This window comes from Plutella xylostella, chromosome 21, assembly GCF_932276165.1.
Source record: "Plutella xylostella chromosome 21, ilPluXylo3.1, whole genome shotgun sequence".
NCBI lineage: Eukaryota > Metazoa > Arthropoda > Insecta > Lepidoptera > Plutellidae > Plutella > Plutella xylostella.
The window spans coordinates 1536942-1552628 of NC_064001.1; the positions used below are offsets into that span (position 1 = coordinate 1536942).

The 15687-nt window shown below is 39.7% G+C and overlaps 2 protein-coding genes across 2 annotated transcripts in view; one reads left to right on the forward strand and one right to left on the reverse strand.

Moving 5' to 3' along the window:
- Window positions 1–1282: 1282 nt before the first annotated feature.
- LOC119693228 (BTB/POZ domain-containing protein 2) lies at window positions 1283–6539 on the reverse strand. The gene is made up of 4 exons (XM_038116069.2): window positions 5573–6539; window positions 4853–5306; window positions 4468–4614; window positions 1283–3070 (listed from the first exon to the last, which is right to left on the reverse strand). The coding sequence occupies exons 1-4, from the start codon at window positions 6325–6327 to the stop codon at window positions 2912–2914; spliced, it is 1515 nt and encodes a 504-aa protein (XP_037971997.1). The 5' UTR covers window positions 6328–6539; the 3' UTR covers window positions 1283–2911.
- Window positions 6540–8188: 1649 nt separating this feature from the next.
- The window catches only part of LOC105381066 (ras-specific guanine nucleotide-releasing factor 1), a 51918-nt gene continuing 44419 nt past the window's right edge, over window positions 8189–15687 (forward strand). Inside the window, exons 1-2 of the mRNA XM_048628574.1 lie at window positions 8189–8611; window positions 14475–14573. Of these exons, the coding sequence (XP_048484531.1) occupies window positions 14484–14573 (90 nt within the window). The 5' untranslated portion in view covers window positions 8189–8611; window positions 14475–14483. The remainder of the gene's footprint in view (window positions 8612–14474; window positions 14574–15687) is intronic.

Here is a 15687-nt window from a genome sequence, read left to right on the forward strand (position 1 = left end):
AAAACTTTTCCCATGGGAATTCAGCGATAAAAAGTAGCCTATGTGTTAATCCAGGGTGTCAGCTAACTCCATACTTATCAAATTTCATTAAAATCGGTTCAGCGGTTTTGATGTGAAGAAGTAACAAACATGCTCACTCACAAACTTTCGCATTTCGAGTATAAAGGTGCATCCAGCGGCTGCGACACGGGTCTGTTATCGACGTCGATAAACTCTTCTAATGCGTGATCCGCCAAGGACTGTGTGCTGTATTTATGGCGAATCGCGATAAAGTGATGTTTGTCTACGTGGATATTGAACCCGTGAAACGGAAACAGATATTGAGCGGAATTTACATAGATTGCCAAAACAAACAGAAAAAACGTACGTTTTCTTGACCTTGATAAAAGTTCATAAAACACCAAATAAAACATTGATAGGAATAGTTTTATAATTAATAATTTTATTGACGACATTTAAACTCAACATCGCTTGCTATACAAAAAATATGTTTTAAAAATACATCTTAAACTTAGAAGTTACATACATAAATACACAGCTCAATTTAATTCCTACTGTTCATATCAAACATAGTTTTTTTGCGAGAAAACTCATTGCCAATACATTTTTACTTGTGTCTATAAAGCTTGAATACAGACCGGGCTAACGAACGCCCAACGGACGCCCAACGATGGATATTTATCATACATAATACAGGGCAGATTGCAGCAACGAAGCTCAACGAAACCCGTTCGTTGGCACGGTCTGTACGCAGCTTAACCCGTATGTAGGTGTATTTTTCAATGTTAGTCCATGTTTTTCTAGAATATATAAACACAAATTAATGCAAGAAGGCTTGAATACCAGTATATGGCTTCCGTTTGGGTAGCTCACTGATGTGACTCACCCTGTAGGTACTAAATATTCGTAGATTTTGAAGAAGTTGACTAGAAAATAAAAGCCAATTGGTTTTTTCTTAGAGATCAGAGAAGATTTCAAAGACATTTTGGCACATTTATCTAAAAATGGAAAAAAAATGGATGAATGTAATGTTGAATAAAATCTAATTAGTTAGGTACATAAATACATAAAACAATGAATTCGTACATAAATTAATAAATAACAAATATCCTATGTCTTAAAGCAAAATCAAATCGTGTGTATTGATTTTATAAATTAAAAATACTCATCTCACTCTTTAGATGGGCCTGTAGTAGCGTGGTCCCAAAATAATTACTTTAAAAATAAGTCCATTACATTTGGAAATAAATGATAGCTTATATTGCACATTTTATTATTTTTAAGTCGCTTTTCTCAATAGTGAAACTCGCATTCAATTCCTATCACAGATTCTCTTTCTACAGTACTTTATATATTTTTAGATACATATTTTTATATTTACTTTCTAGTTTGGTTGTGACGAGTCAAATGAAACTTTATGCACATAATCATAAAAATCATGTAAGTATTATTATAACTGTGATATTAATAACGCCTTATGTAGTTGTACTGTATAGTATAAGGCATGTTTCGGTTCCAAAATAAAGTTGTTCGCAGAAATAAACAAGCTGAGAACTTAGAAACAGCTTAGGTAGGTATTTACTTACAGAATAAAATTGAAACATCAGTGCATTAAAGTGGTCTACTTAAGTGACCCTAGCCTACCTAAAGTCTGTTTAGTATCTGAGATTAAAAAACAGACTTTACCTAGGTAACCAAAAAAGATTTCCAATGACCCGTCACAAGAAAAACACGAAATGCTGCTATTTATAAGAATGATTTTAAATTATTATTATTATTTTGTCATAAGTTTGAGATTCTTGCATATTTTTTGGGTTGTGAATTTAGGGTAGGTGACTTTTAATTTTACTTCTTTCACATAGTATTATACACTTACACTTTTGCAACCTTAACATTGGTAGCGATCATCATCATCATATCATTGATCAACATCATTATCTTATTAATCGTTAATGTATGGTTGTCTGGGCCATATGATATGTAATATAAAGCATGAAAACTAAATTCGATTGGCTGATATTGACAACATTTTAGGCCTTTCATTCAATCAATCGATCTATAACTATCGGTGTAACCATAATCACTGTAAATTCACGAGAGAGAATATAACTGTATTTTTCTCTGCGGTCACATGTGAATTATAATTATAACATGGTCAAATAAAGAAACAATATAAAAATGGCTGACTCATCTCTCGCTATTCGGAGACGGATGTAACGGCCGCCATTATAACATTGTTAATTTATAATATGCGTGCATAAATCGCATAATACTTTTTGTCAAATCTTCTTAGGTTTGTGTGACTTTGTAAAACATTAAATTATAAATTATTGACTTGTCTCTGGTCTGCCTATCATTATGTCAGTACCAACATTTGTGCAAATTAAAATGTTTTGTTCGTGAATTTGTGTTATTTATTTCAAGTAAACTAATTCGGATAGCCAAAATGTAGATTAAAGTATGTTTTTGAAGGTTTTTCATATCCGGTATAGGTAAATTTAGAGCCATATATTATTTAGGTACCTAGTGGTACCTACACAACATAAATGGCACCTTTTCCCAAGAAATCCGTAAATGTGTCACGAGAAATAGTAGGCATAGTGAAAAGCTCTACTGCAAGCAGAATTCACTACCATTTCACATTTAAGGTAAACGTCCAACTTTCGGCATCGTAAGCAACGGACGCATCGCATTCAGTATTCTTTGTAGACATTCACACAAGTGCGTCCACTTCATCGGCATTGCCGACGCCGTTCCTCCATACATTTATGACTATCCTTTAGGCCCGATACGTATAATACTGATAGATGGACTGCCTTACCTTTACCTACCACAAAGCGGCAAACTACAACTGCCGCCAAAACAAAACTTTTGACAGCGGCGGCCATCTTGAAAAATTTAAACGTCACATTTAAATGTAGAATATGATGGCGGGTATCTGTCCGTCCTCCACAGAGGTTCCGTTGTTGTTTCCGGCTGCGTATGAGAACTGGAAAACCACTTTTTCGCCGTTGTTGCAGTCGACGGTCACGCGGCGCAGGCCTTTGGTGCCGTAGTATGAGTCTGTGCCCTGGAAAGGTAGAAAGATTTATTTAATTTTGCTACTGCTTTTTGCTGATGATGACCTCATAGTGAGTTTGAAAGTTTGAAGATGATATCATAAATAAAATGATGTGGTTTAATTTAAATCGGTTCGTTGCACCAATCAAAGCGCAGTATTTATGGCGAATCGCGATATAGAGACGTTTATCTACGCTAATTCTTCACGCCGGACGTGATTTAAAAAAAAACTGAACTAGCGACTTGAGACTGGGTATACTAAGCCGAAAGGTACTGATTCAGGGGGTCACAAACACTGAACCACTTATGTTCTAGAAGTGTTAATTAAATTCACGAAAAAAAAGAACTGGAAAGCGATTATATTTTTTAAAACTTTTTAAAACTCCAAAAAGTTGTGCAGAATGACACCTTGAGTCACCCCCCTTCGGCTTAGTATTTCGTTTTTTTTTATTGTAAAATTTTGATCTCTATTGTAAGATAGTTTCCTTGCCAAAATTCAAACTCGTATAGCTAAAAATGGATCGACATATCTTATAGGCCATTAATTAAATTCAGGGCTAAAACGGCAACTTCCGCCTGACCTTTTATCAGATATTTTTAACTTCACCCACATATAGACACGAGGATATGTTACGTATGACACAAATATTCTCATCTATTTTGTGTATGTTTAATATGCATAGTGTTATTTAGTAGCAGCCTTATCAGAACTGGCTCATTCGAACTTTTCAACCGAAATAAACATGAAAACTATGTAGGTTTCATCAGGATGTTTTCCTCTAAAAGCATATCATATACATAGGAAAAAGTCACGTAAGCAGCAAAGTTTCTATGGAGAAGTATTTTTTTCCGTAAGTCCGTCGTAAAACAAAGATTATTTAGAATGACCCCAGACGTAGGTCTATGCCCCAGACCGACCCCAGTTACTGACTTAGCTGTCAAAATATGCAAGCTGAAGTGAGAGTGGGCTGGTAATATCTGCCGAAGAACCGATAATCGTCGGGTTAGACAAGTTCTCGAGCGGAGACCACGAACAGGCAATCACAGCGTGGGACGCCCTCCTGCCCGCTGGACCGACGACCTTAGGCGGGTAGCCGGTAGTGGCTGGATGAGGAAGGCCAAGGACCGTGTTGTGGCGCTCTTTGAGAGAGGCCTATGTCCAGCAGTGGATAATTATCGGCTGATGATGATGAGGCAAACTCTCTGTGGTAGCTAAAGGGATAGGGTGCAAGATGCGCACGCCAAGACGTGACAAAAGTTTTGCGTTCGCTCACTCACATCACGCGACTTCGAGAGCTAGTGCGAGAGTATTGCACCCCCTGCTTGTTGATGTGATGGTGCCCTTAGATTAACAATATACCTGCGAACCAGATGGTGTGCCATGCAAAAACTAGGCCTTCAGGTTACCTTGAGTTTAGCACTAGCGATGTAGGAGGTGTTGGGCAGGATCTCGACGGGCTCCTTGAACATGGCGCGGAAGGTGTCGTCGGTGCCGTCGCAGCAGAACGTGGTCGTGTTCGAGCCGCACACCTTCTTGGTGCCCAGGTGGATTATCTGGAGACAAATGTGGACATAGTCAAAGCTATAATACATAGTTAGATAGATAGAAAATTCTTTATTTGTACATACAAGAAAAGAAGTAAGAAAACTCATATATACAAACACACAGGGACAAAAATTCCGGTCTTATCACTAAAAGATATTTTTTTTAAGACAACGTTTGGGTGGTAGGGTATTTATTTTCAAAAAGGGTCAAGTGTAATGTTTGACATAACAAATTAAAAATTCTTACCTGCAAGTGCACTTCATATTCAGTTGGCCCAAAATAAGATCCATACAGTCCGAAACCAACAACAAAGATTCTCTGATCCACCGTGAACCTGATCCGGTCTGTGGTTCCACTGTAGCCCCACCGAGACTCAGTCTGTGGGAATCTGTTTACTGTTAACTCCTTGCCCGTCATGCAGCACCGAGGCGTATCCAGGAATCCTACATTAGGCTTTGGGTTCACTGTGAAGTATAGGAATAATTGCACTATTTCTCTATCGTCCAGCAGGCCACTCTGAGCTGGGCCCATGGCAAACTCCTCAACTGACATCAAAGGGAATCTGATTGCGTTGAACGCTCGGCCGAGCACAGAGCGTTGGTTTGTTGGGGTCACTGGGATCTGTCGTCGGATGCACTCAGCCTCTGACCAGCGTAAGACTGCTGAAAATATTTTGGCTTCTCTAATCCTTAAGGTGTCCCTGCAGAAAAAAAGAAAAGAAAAGTTATTTGCCTAGCTTTGAATTAGTACAAATGGACCACATTGTACAAAACTTTATTCACTCATCATTTAAATCTGTCCCAATCACTTTACCATTTTTAATCAAGATGGTATATCTTTCCAGGGCAGCAAATCTAGAGGCCTCTTCTCTTTGTGGTGACAATCAAGAGCTGAACTAGGTTACAGGACATTATGTATAACTTTACAAATTCCTTTATTTGTGTTCTAAAAATAAATGTTATTTACCTTTCAAGCACAGCATTCAGTGTATCCTGATCAATATCAGTAAACCCCTCCGCATTTAAAGCATCAGCAGTGTTCTTGTCAATCATCTCCAGACACAACGCAGCCAGCTGTGGCTCGTCAAACAGCCGTGCCTGTGTCAGCAACAGAAACGCATTGTCTGTCCCCAAGTTGCTTTTCAGAAAGTCCACGCAGTGCTCCTCTAAGGCAGCTACAGCATACTTCTTAGCGGTATACAGAGTGGTCATCACAGATTCGGGCCCAATTCGTACTTCGTCCGAGTATAGGAACTTTAGTAGGTGTAGGAATGCGGCTGGCTCTACATCTGGCAGTTCTACTTCATCTGCCTTCGTGGCGAGGACTCCATTGAACATAGCATCGAACACGGCACTACCGACGGAGAGCACGAACTTGTGCGCCGGGATCACCTGTTGGTTGGCCTCCTTGCCCACTATGAAATGGACATCACAGAGTATCTCATTATTGAAGAGGAAGGACAGGCGCTCCTTCACCGTAGTCTTGGTGGCCTGCCAGTTGTGCAGGCGGCCGCCAGAGCTGTTCGTAGGCTGGAGGTTTTCTATGGCAGAGGACGAGGCGATGGGCTCGTTGGCCTGCCCGCCCTCGTCCTCCGCGTGCCCCTGCCGCGCCTGCTGATTCGACGGCAGCATGTTCTGCGGCGGCTGCTCGTCCCCGCCCCCCTCCTCCAGCCTCACGTTCAGGATACGATGCACAATGTCATTCTTAGACCCAGAAGCCATGTCTCTGCCGAGCGTCTCAACTAAACATTGAAACACTGGACGTAGCGAGAGCGGAGAACTGCAAATTAGATTGCAAGAAATCACCGCGCAAGCCAACGTTGAGGTGTGAGAATATTAGTTGGAGAATCACTGTTGTTTATATTTTGAAAAATAATAATTATTGGAAAACAACACAGAAAAAATGACCGAATGAATTTCAATATTTTTAATTTTTGACAATGACACTGGCATATCCTAAACTAGCGCTATTTGACAATTGACAACCCAGGGGTCCGTTCCATTCAACTGTTGTTGTAGCACTGCTCGTACAAAAGTTATTATTCTGAGTACACATTATTGTAGAGTCCAACAATGCTACCTATAGTATTATTATTTTTCATTTATTCATTGTGATGGAGATAGCTTAATAATAATAACAAGGTGTTATAAAGGTGGTAAATAACTTCATTAATTCAAAAGGGCGTGACTCAGGCAGGGGTCGTCATTCTGAACAAATTTCACTTTCGACAAGAATGACGTCGTCCTCCTCCAGCCTTTTTGGCAACACCCTGTACCTCCTAACGAGCCTTACTAAACTGTACCTACGTACCTACTTGTACTTTTGCTTCTTATACTTAACGGATTTTATAAAAAAAAACATCAGCCTCCTTAGCCACTCCCAAGAGCACCACAACGTCCACAACATTGTCCTCGGCCTACCTCATTCAGCCACTTCCAGCTAAGTGCCTGTCTAAAGTCGTCGGTCTAGCTAGCTTCCTGTTCGTGGTTTCCACTCGAGTGCTTAGTTTTCTTTCAGAAAACGATATCCGTCACCGTTTTTCGGCAGATCAGACCCACCGTGCAGTAGTTCAGCTGGCAGATATTGTTATCTATTTAGTTTTTGTATGCGGACATCCTATACATAATTATACATATATTTACCTGCTTACGATAAATACTTCACATTCTCACATTGAGGAATAGGCTGTTTAAATCACAAACCTTTGCCACGTCGCGCGTCGATCGAAGAAACAAAAGACGATCGTTTTTTGGCGGTATCGGAAAAAGAAATAGCAGAAAATAGCAACCAAATCTAGTAAATAATATTATAAGCGGTGTTAACATGCACGTGGCTATTGGCTATTAATATTTTGTGCCCAACAATGAAGTTCTGCGACAAATATAGAAAAAAAACGTCAACTAAGCGGTGCAGACATTCCGGGTAAGTTTAAACATACCTAACTGTTGGTTTGACGACCGAATAGTACTTAATAGTCGTTAGTGACCCTGACTGCTATACCGAAAGTCCCGAATTCGATGCCCGGCCGGGGCAAGTTATAAGTAGATAGATATACCTAATACACATTATAACTATTTGTACACCGAAAAACTATGTTCAAATTTCGATCTCTACCAGACAACCTTTGGATGGAGTACTTAATATTATTTTCGTGGTACCTAACTAGGTACATTACATAATATTATCTGAGGAGGCGACATTTTAACTATAGGTACTTAACATAATTATTTATTGCTACGATTCTACGCAGGTACCTAAGTATTTTTAGGTATGTTCATAAGAGTAAAAAAAATAGATAGGTACTTTCTAAGTACAATAACTGAATAGGTAAGTAAGTAGTTACTTATAGAGATATATATTCTGGATATTAATAGTTAGGTACTATAGGTAAGTACATCGTTTAAATTAACAATCCACGCAGCGAGTGTCCCCCACGCTTCAGGCTTGCGGCTGCTCACCCACCACCAAAAGTCCTGACTTCTAAGTTCTCAAACGCGCTGAGTTCTGAAATAATAAGCCGACGGACGTCACGAATGCACGCACGCGCGTCGCGGTCGATCCAGCCACAGGTGCCAGCGCCGGGCAGTCCACCGCCGATCGCGGCACCGACCACACGCCTCCTCACAAGCGCAAACCAAAATAATAAAAACCAACATTCTCACTAAAACATCACAAAAACAAACCCCCAAATTAAACCCACGCGATAAAAAGTAGCGCCTGAGTGACTAATATAGCAACTCGGCAAGTTACACGCGTAGTTGAATCTGCTACTCTCAAAGCAACAGGCGCTTGTGTAAATAATAAACTTTACGCTCGACTTTGAAGGCTCATCTTAGCATTAACCGTTGTTAATAATTCTACTGTGTTGTCTGTTCTACATAAATGTTTTCAGCTAAATTTCATATCCTTTGTCTTGTGTAAGCAGTGGTAGTGAAATATAATGATGGGATATATTGTGTGGAAGTATCACTGGAAAATAATGTGGATGTCTTTTAACAAGTAAAGGTGAGTTTAATGAATTACTATTTAATTATTATTCATTTTGAGCATAGGTTTCATTCGATTTCAAAAGGTACTTACGTTGAAATTACAGAATAAGAAGTACCAAAGTAGGTACTGCCCACAAGAAAATATGAAAATATTCATTCATATTCAATGAGGCAGAACTTTAAAGTTACATGAAATTTAATCATTTGTACCGTTATGAATATGGTTACAAAATTCAACTATTAATACCGGAAAATTCTAGGCTTATCATTATGTACCTACCTAATGATATGTCTAGAATGTTTCGTATATATCGTTTTTCGTCGTAATAGAATAGGTACCTACACAATACATTGTTTTGAAACTGTATAGATTTGTAGTAGGTAAGTAGATATAGTAGATACTTTTAATAATATCCATAACAAGGTTCACTCCATCGATCCAGTTGGCCGCTGTGTAATTTATTTACAGCGTTTCTCTTTGCTATGTCCAGCTATTAGTTAAGTGGAAAATGAAGACTAAGTCTAGTGCTCAAACAAGCTAGACGCTGGGGGACGCAGGGTACAGGGGGTCTCTTTAGCTTAAGGCCAATTCACACACTGTTTTTTGCGAGTTTTTAGTAGACGTAGGGACATTGCTGGGCTTGTTGTGTAGAAACTTTTGAATCTGCCATACATACTCAGCAATGTACGTCTACTTAACACTCGCACTGATCAATGTGTAAATCTGCTTTTACGAGAAACGAACAAACGAGAGTTACTACGCATTCGGGGGTTCACTATAGAAATTGAAAAACTAACGAACAAGAGTTGTTACGCAATCGGTACGTAAAAATCTTGGCGAGCTCTGCAGGGCTCCTAAACTCATTTTCTTAGACCCGGGTCTCCTATTTACTCCGCAGGTCGCGTCTAGTGTCACCGCCGTAGGCCGCGTCACGATACTCACTACGTCTACGCGTCAACGTCGGCGTGTGAGGGAGACCGCATCAGCACATTTCTATAGTGAGCATCGTGACGCGGCCTGCGGCGTGACGCTGGACGCGGCCTACGGCGAAAATAGGAGCCGGGCCTTAGGCCCGGGTCTCCTATTTACTCCGTAGAAGCGACCTGCAGCGTAAATAGGAGACCCAGGCCTTACTACTGACAACTCCTTTTTCCCCAAGATTCGGAGTACTGCTTTAAGCACAACTTGTACTTGTACGTTGTATTAAACGTAGGTACGGTCAGGACTCAGGTGCAAAGAAACCTGACCCCTCATACTAACAATGCTTCTGAGGGGGGCCAGGTTTAGCTGCACATTACTGTACCTATACCGTAAAAGCTCTCGTTCGTTTATTGTAAAGCTAAAGTAGCCCGTGCAACAAAAGAGCTGCACTACCCGGCTAAGTTTACCGTGGGCGAGATTAAATAGTTCTCAATTTTCATTAGCGTTTGTTTTTCTGCCTTACGCTGGAGTCTATTTGTATTTGTTGACTGTTCTATTTTCCTTACTTTATAAATAAACAACTACTTGCTTACCTACTGAGTCGAATTGTTTCTTCTTCGTTCTTGTAAGGTTTTTTGCCATGGGAATTCTATGATTAATTTACCTAATTAACAAGCATTCGTCTTAATTGGGGTAGCCGTTTATACTAATATACTCATAATCATGTTGTTTGTAATCGTATGTTCGGGCATAATTATGTACCTATGTATAATATGCCTACATAATTATATTATTATATTATTTCGTTTAATAATTGGGGCCATTTTGGACTTGTTGTAAGTGGAACTTTTTCATTGCCTGTGAGTGTAGTTTCTATAGGTTTACGTTTCACTTCAGGTACTTACCTAATTCTTGCATCAAATATTTCATTCCACAAACATAATATTTAATTCAAAGCTGCTCAACCCGAACATAATTTCATCGTCCATGACAATAAATCTTTTCCCTTATTCGCTTCATGATTCATATTATAAAGGGAGGTATGTAATTCTAATTCAGTTTATTCCCTCACAGCGCCCACGGGTATAATATACGCATATTTGATTTAAAATATAATACAATATTTCATATTTTGTACTATTCCAAAAGTATCGTTTGCGAATTTTCAATTCATGATGAAACATTTTTTTAGACTGATGTAACATTATTGATGTTAGCTAATTTTCGGAATGTTAAATGTGAAATCTACGAATATCATATTTCGTGTTAAATAGGTATCAAGTAATATTTTCAAATAATAATATGGACGCTTCCTCGACCATGGACGCTACAAATAATAATATAAATGATTAAATGTGATGGCAGTATAGAGCTAGGTGTGCATGTCACAAGATCAGTGTGATGTAAATTACACATAGCACGCACGAGTGGAAATTTACTTTACTTCAACAATTTCATTTCAAGATTCCTGAAGGGTGGAGGTTAAATATAGATATAGCATTTTCCGTGAGCTTTGCTTCGGTTTAAGAAGATTTCTTGAGGGAATTCAGAGATAAAAAGTAGCAAAGTCGCCTAAGTATATCACGATAAAAGGTATACCAAGAATCAACTAATACATACTAATAAAAGAGAATGGCCAAAGCGGGTTAGAACCCGCTTTGCAGCCACTAACCAAACCTATTTTTATTTTTAAAAATCTAAACCACTTAAAAATATATACTTAGCTTGAGGGAAACATCCGTGCTTACAGTACCAAGATTTGATCTTTTAGTACCTATCTTTGTTCTCCCATACCTCATAATAATAAAATGTACACCAGGATATACTGTAGTCATGGGCTACACATCAGTATATGTTTCATCAATGGCTGCTCTGGCGGGTCATGGCGAGTAGAGATTTGGCCATTCTCCTTTAATCAGTAATTTAGTTTCGATTATTTTATCATTTTTAAAAGATTCTAATATAATAAGATAAATATTATGATGAACAGTATACAGAATTTTGTTAGAAAATAACACTCAGAAACACCATAGCTTATTTATACTAAGTACCTACTTAGGTAAAAAAAAAAACGAATTACTTCAAAACTTTATCTTTAACTTTATATCAAGGGTATTATGTTTTCAAGGCGAACTAGAAGCAAATAGTTACTGACTGTTATATTAAAAAGCAACTCAAAGCGTATAACAGTTGATCCAATTATATTCACTTGAGCAAGCAAACGCCATATTTCTTCATTCCAGAGCTGCGCTTAAAGGATTGAACTCGGCATTTGAAGGCGGTAAATACAGGGGCGTATTTACCCTAGGGCTAAAAGGGCTACAGCCCGGGGCGGCAGGCGGCAAAGGCCGGCCCAGGGGCGGCCGGTAGGCCGCCCTTGTACTTTAGGTTGGAGGATTAAAAAAGTACTGAACAATATTTTAGGACGTAATCCTAGAACGGCCCTGAGCCATCTTTCCAAATGTTGATTTCATGTTTTAAAAAATATTATTTAAAGTATGAAAGCCGTCGTTTTATTTTCTGAACCGGTGGAATAGTCTAATTTTTTTTCGCCCTGGTATTTTCTTGAAGGAGATCTAAAGATTGAAGAAGAAGAGGCGCCCCAGCTGGTAGAAGAAAGCCGTCGCAGAAGTTTGTTTCGGGAGCTGACTTTCTTCTTGATGTTTTGGCAGTGGGTTTTGTACGTGAGGGATCTATCCAGGGTCACTCCGAGGTATTTTGGTGACGAGCAGTGCTGGATTTTGTAAGTATGAAAGCCGGCCTTTGTTCTTTTTTGAACCGGTGGAATAGTTTTTTTTCCGCCTCTGTATTTTTTAGAGAAATCTAAAGAAAATAAATTGCAAATTCAAATCTTTATTGCATTCCACAATTAGTGTTACTTACATAAGGTGTTAAAATAATAAACCAGCGATCATTATGGACCCGGGAGGGCACAGCAATTTACTATTAGGAGAAGGAAGGAGGAGGACTTAGCATTTGCATAAATAAATTTAGTTAGATTAAATAATTTTAATTTATTAATATTATTATTATTTTATTTTATTTACTCTTATTAATTTCATTTTTATTCGTAAATATCAATTCGTAAATTGCCTCACTCAGTCGCCAAAGTTTATTTCTAAACGTTCTAAAATGTACTCGTCTATCCAGAAAAATCTTTTTCCTGCTATTATTATTATTTCTTACTTTTTAGTAATTTTTGAAGTCGGTTTTTTATTTTTTTAAATTATTATTTTATGTTTTCTTTCATTCCTTGATGGGGCGGAAAACTACAGGAGCCCAGGGCGCGCAATCTCTAAATACGCCCCTGGGTAAATAGTATTTATAGAAACTAACAAACACAATTTACTTTAACTTCCTTGTTTTAAGAGGGTTTAATGTTTTATTGCAATGAAATTGTTCCTTTAAAATCTATTAGAAGGATTAGATTTTATGGGATCAATAGTGAGTGAGTCTGTATTATAATGAACATAGTCTTTATTTGTACATTTTTCTATTTATCTTATTGTTGCAGTCCTATGGCACCCCAGAGGTGCAGAGGGTCTCCACTAACGTCCGCCACTTCCGCCTATCTTCGGCTGTACTTTTGGCCTCACTCCAGCTTAGTCCAGCGGCTCGCAGCTCGTTTTCGACGCTTCGGCGCCATGTTTGGACAGGGCGTCCCCGGGAGCGCTTGCCATTTGGTGGCCTCCAGTCAAAGGCTATAGTTGCGGCATTCGTAGCTCCTCTCCGTACAGTGTGCCCAATCCATCTCCACTTTCGCTTCGCAATTTCCTTGCCGATGGGAGATTGTCGGCACAGCTTCCACAGATCTTCGTTACGTATTGTCTTCGGCCAGAAAACGCGTAGGATCGACCTGAGGGACTTATTGACGAACACTTGCAGTTTGTTCGTCAGCCCTTTCGTCACTCTCCACGTTTCGCAACCAAAGAGCAATACGGACTTCACGATGGAGTCGAAGAGGGAGATTTTTATCCGCCTTGTAAGCACATTCGAGTCCCAAACAGGTTTGAGCTGGGCAAACGCAGCCTTCGCCTTCTTGATCCTGCTCTCTATATCCTCATCTGCTCCTCCCTGACGGGTGACCGTGCTTCCGAGGTAAGTAAATGCATCGACCGAGTCCAAGCGTTGGTCATCGAGTGTTAAGGCGTCCGAGGTTTTAGCCTTGATACGCATATCGACTGTTTTGCGTCGGTTTATTCGCAGACCCATTACTCTGGCTTCCTCCTGCAGGTGTGCGATTTTCTCTTGTAATAGGTCGAGAGTTGGCGAAATCAGCACGATGTCGTCCGCGTAGTCTAGGTCCTCTAGGACACCTGAAGCCCAGCTTATACCTCTCGGGATAGCAACCACGTTCCTCATCACATCGTCAAGGAGAATAACAAATAGGAGCGGTGACAGGAGACATCCCTGCTTGACGCCAGCTGAAATGCGTATTGGGGCCCCAAGCTCTTTTTCGTGTACGACCCTACATGTACTGCCCTCGTATAGCGAGCGTATCACTTGGATGATGCAGGCTGGTATGCCTCTGCGTTGTAGACTTGACCACAACGCGGTATTTATCTTATAGATATTATTAAAAAAAGTTCCACTTTGCTACGACTTGAACTGCGTAGCGTTTCGTAGCGGTTTCGTAGCGCTACGAGCCGCTACGCTGCTACGGCGCAGTATTCACACTGAAATGAAGTCGTTATTCATTCGAAAATAATTACAACGGATCAACGAGCCACAGTAATTGACACATTCATATGATATTCTACAGTCTTCAGCTCAATGAACCTGTTTTAGTGCAAAGGCCGTGTAATTTAGGTAAAACAAACTGCTACCCCATATTATAGAGGTTGTAGAAATAATAATATTCTACTTTCTTGTCTCATAGACCAATACCCCTAAGTCAGTGAGTTGAAAAAGAAACTCACCTTGTCATTCTTACTTATATATTGTATGTGTTGCGCAGGCGCAGACGATGCTGAGTCCGAAGATGCAGCGCGCCGTGCGCGTCAACGACGGCCAGCTGGTCGCGCTGTCCGACCGCGCGCAGTACGACCACTCGCAGGTATGTCAGCAGCTGACAGGGCGACCACTCGTTTGTATGTCAGCCAAATGTCAGCAGCTAAGAGGGTGACCACTCGCAGGTATGTCTGCAGCTGACAGGGCGACCACTCGCAGGTATGTCCGCAGCTGACAGGGCGACCAATTGCAGGTATGCCGGCGACGATATTTTAATACCAAGAGAGGAGTTGGATGGAGTGTCTGTGAAAAAGAAACGTCTCTACCAATAACATCCCACTTGTACCAGTTAGAAGATTTGTGACTTTATTCATTGGTACAGTGGCTAATGACTTCAACCGGTTTGACACTATGTGATTGGTTGCTTTGTTTCTGCCATGGTTTTTGCATGTGACACCATCTTGATCGTATAAGTGCATACAAAGAAACAGAAACCCAAGCATAAAATAATTACAGTTCTTGTTACAAAGCCAAGAGAGCGCAGTCAAGCTCCTGGAACAAAACAGCGAAGTGCCCTTGCAACGTGTTTATGAGTTGAAAATGTGTAACACAGTTTTATTTCACACTAGCTTTTCCTCGCTTCGTGAGGCTTTCAAAAAGTTTTCATAGGGAATGCCGGGATAAAAAAATAGAAAATAAAAACAGAGAAATTGATAACCTCCTCCATTTTTAGAATTCGAAGGTGTTGTCAGTGGACAACTCTTCCCCATCGACATAAAGTCATCACGCTGATGGCGGATAAGCATTAAGAAAAAAAAAATTAATTCGGTTAAAAATTTAGCTCACACTCAGGAGTATGTAGCTTTGTAATGGTTGAATGATTTGATTATAATCAAAGGGTTGAATGATGAAGTAAATGTCAATAAAATTCGAAACAAATAATTGTGGGAACCCCTCAACATGTGTGGGTCTACGACTATTATTATGTATTTATGAAAATGCCCAGTAATTATTTAAGAACAGACAGTTTATGTAAAACTAGAGTACCTACTCCAGGTCTTTGCAAGATGGCAAAAGCGGAATTGTAATGTAAAAAACACACCATATACAGTGTGGTTGGAGAATGTCATAAGAAACAACTGACAATCTAGAAGGGAAACTTAATGTCAAAGTTCATGGAGCTGGAATTTTACAAAAGCATGTGGATATGATTCTCAGAA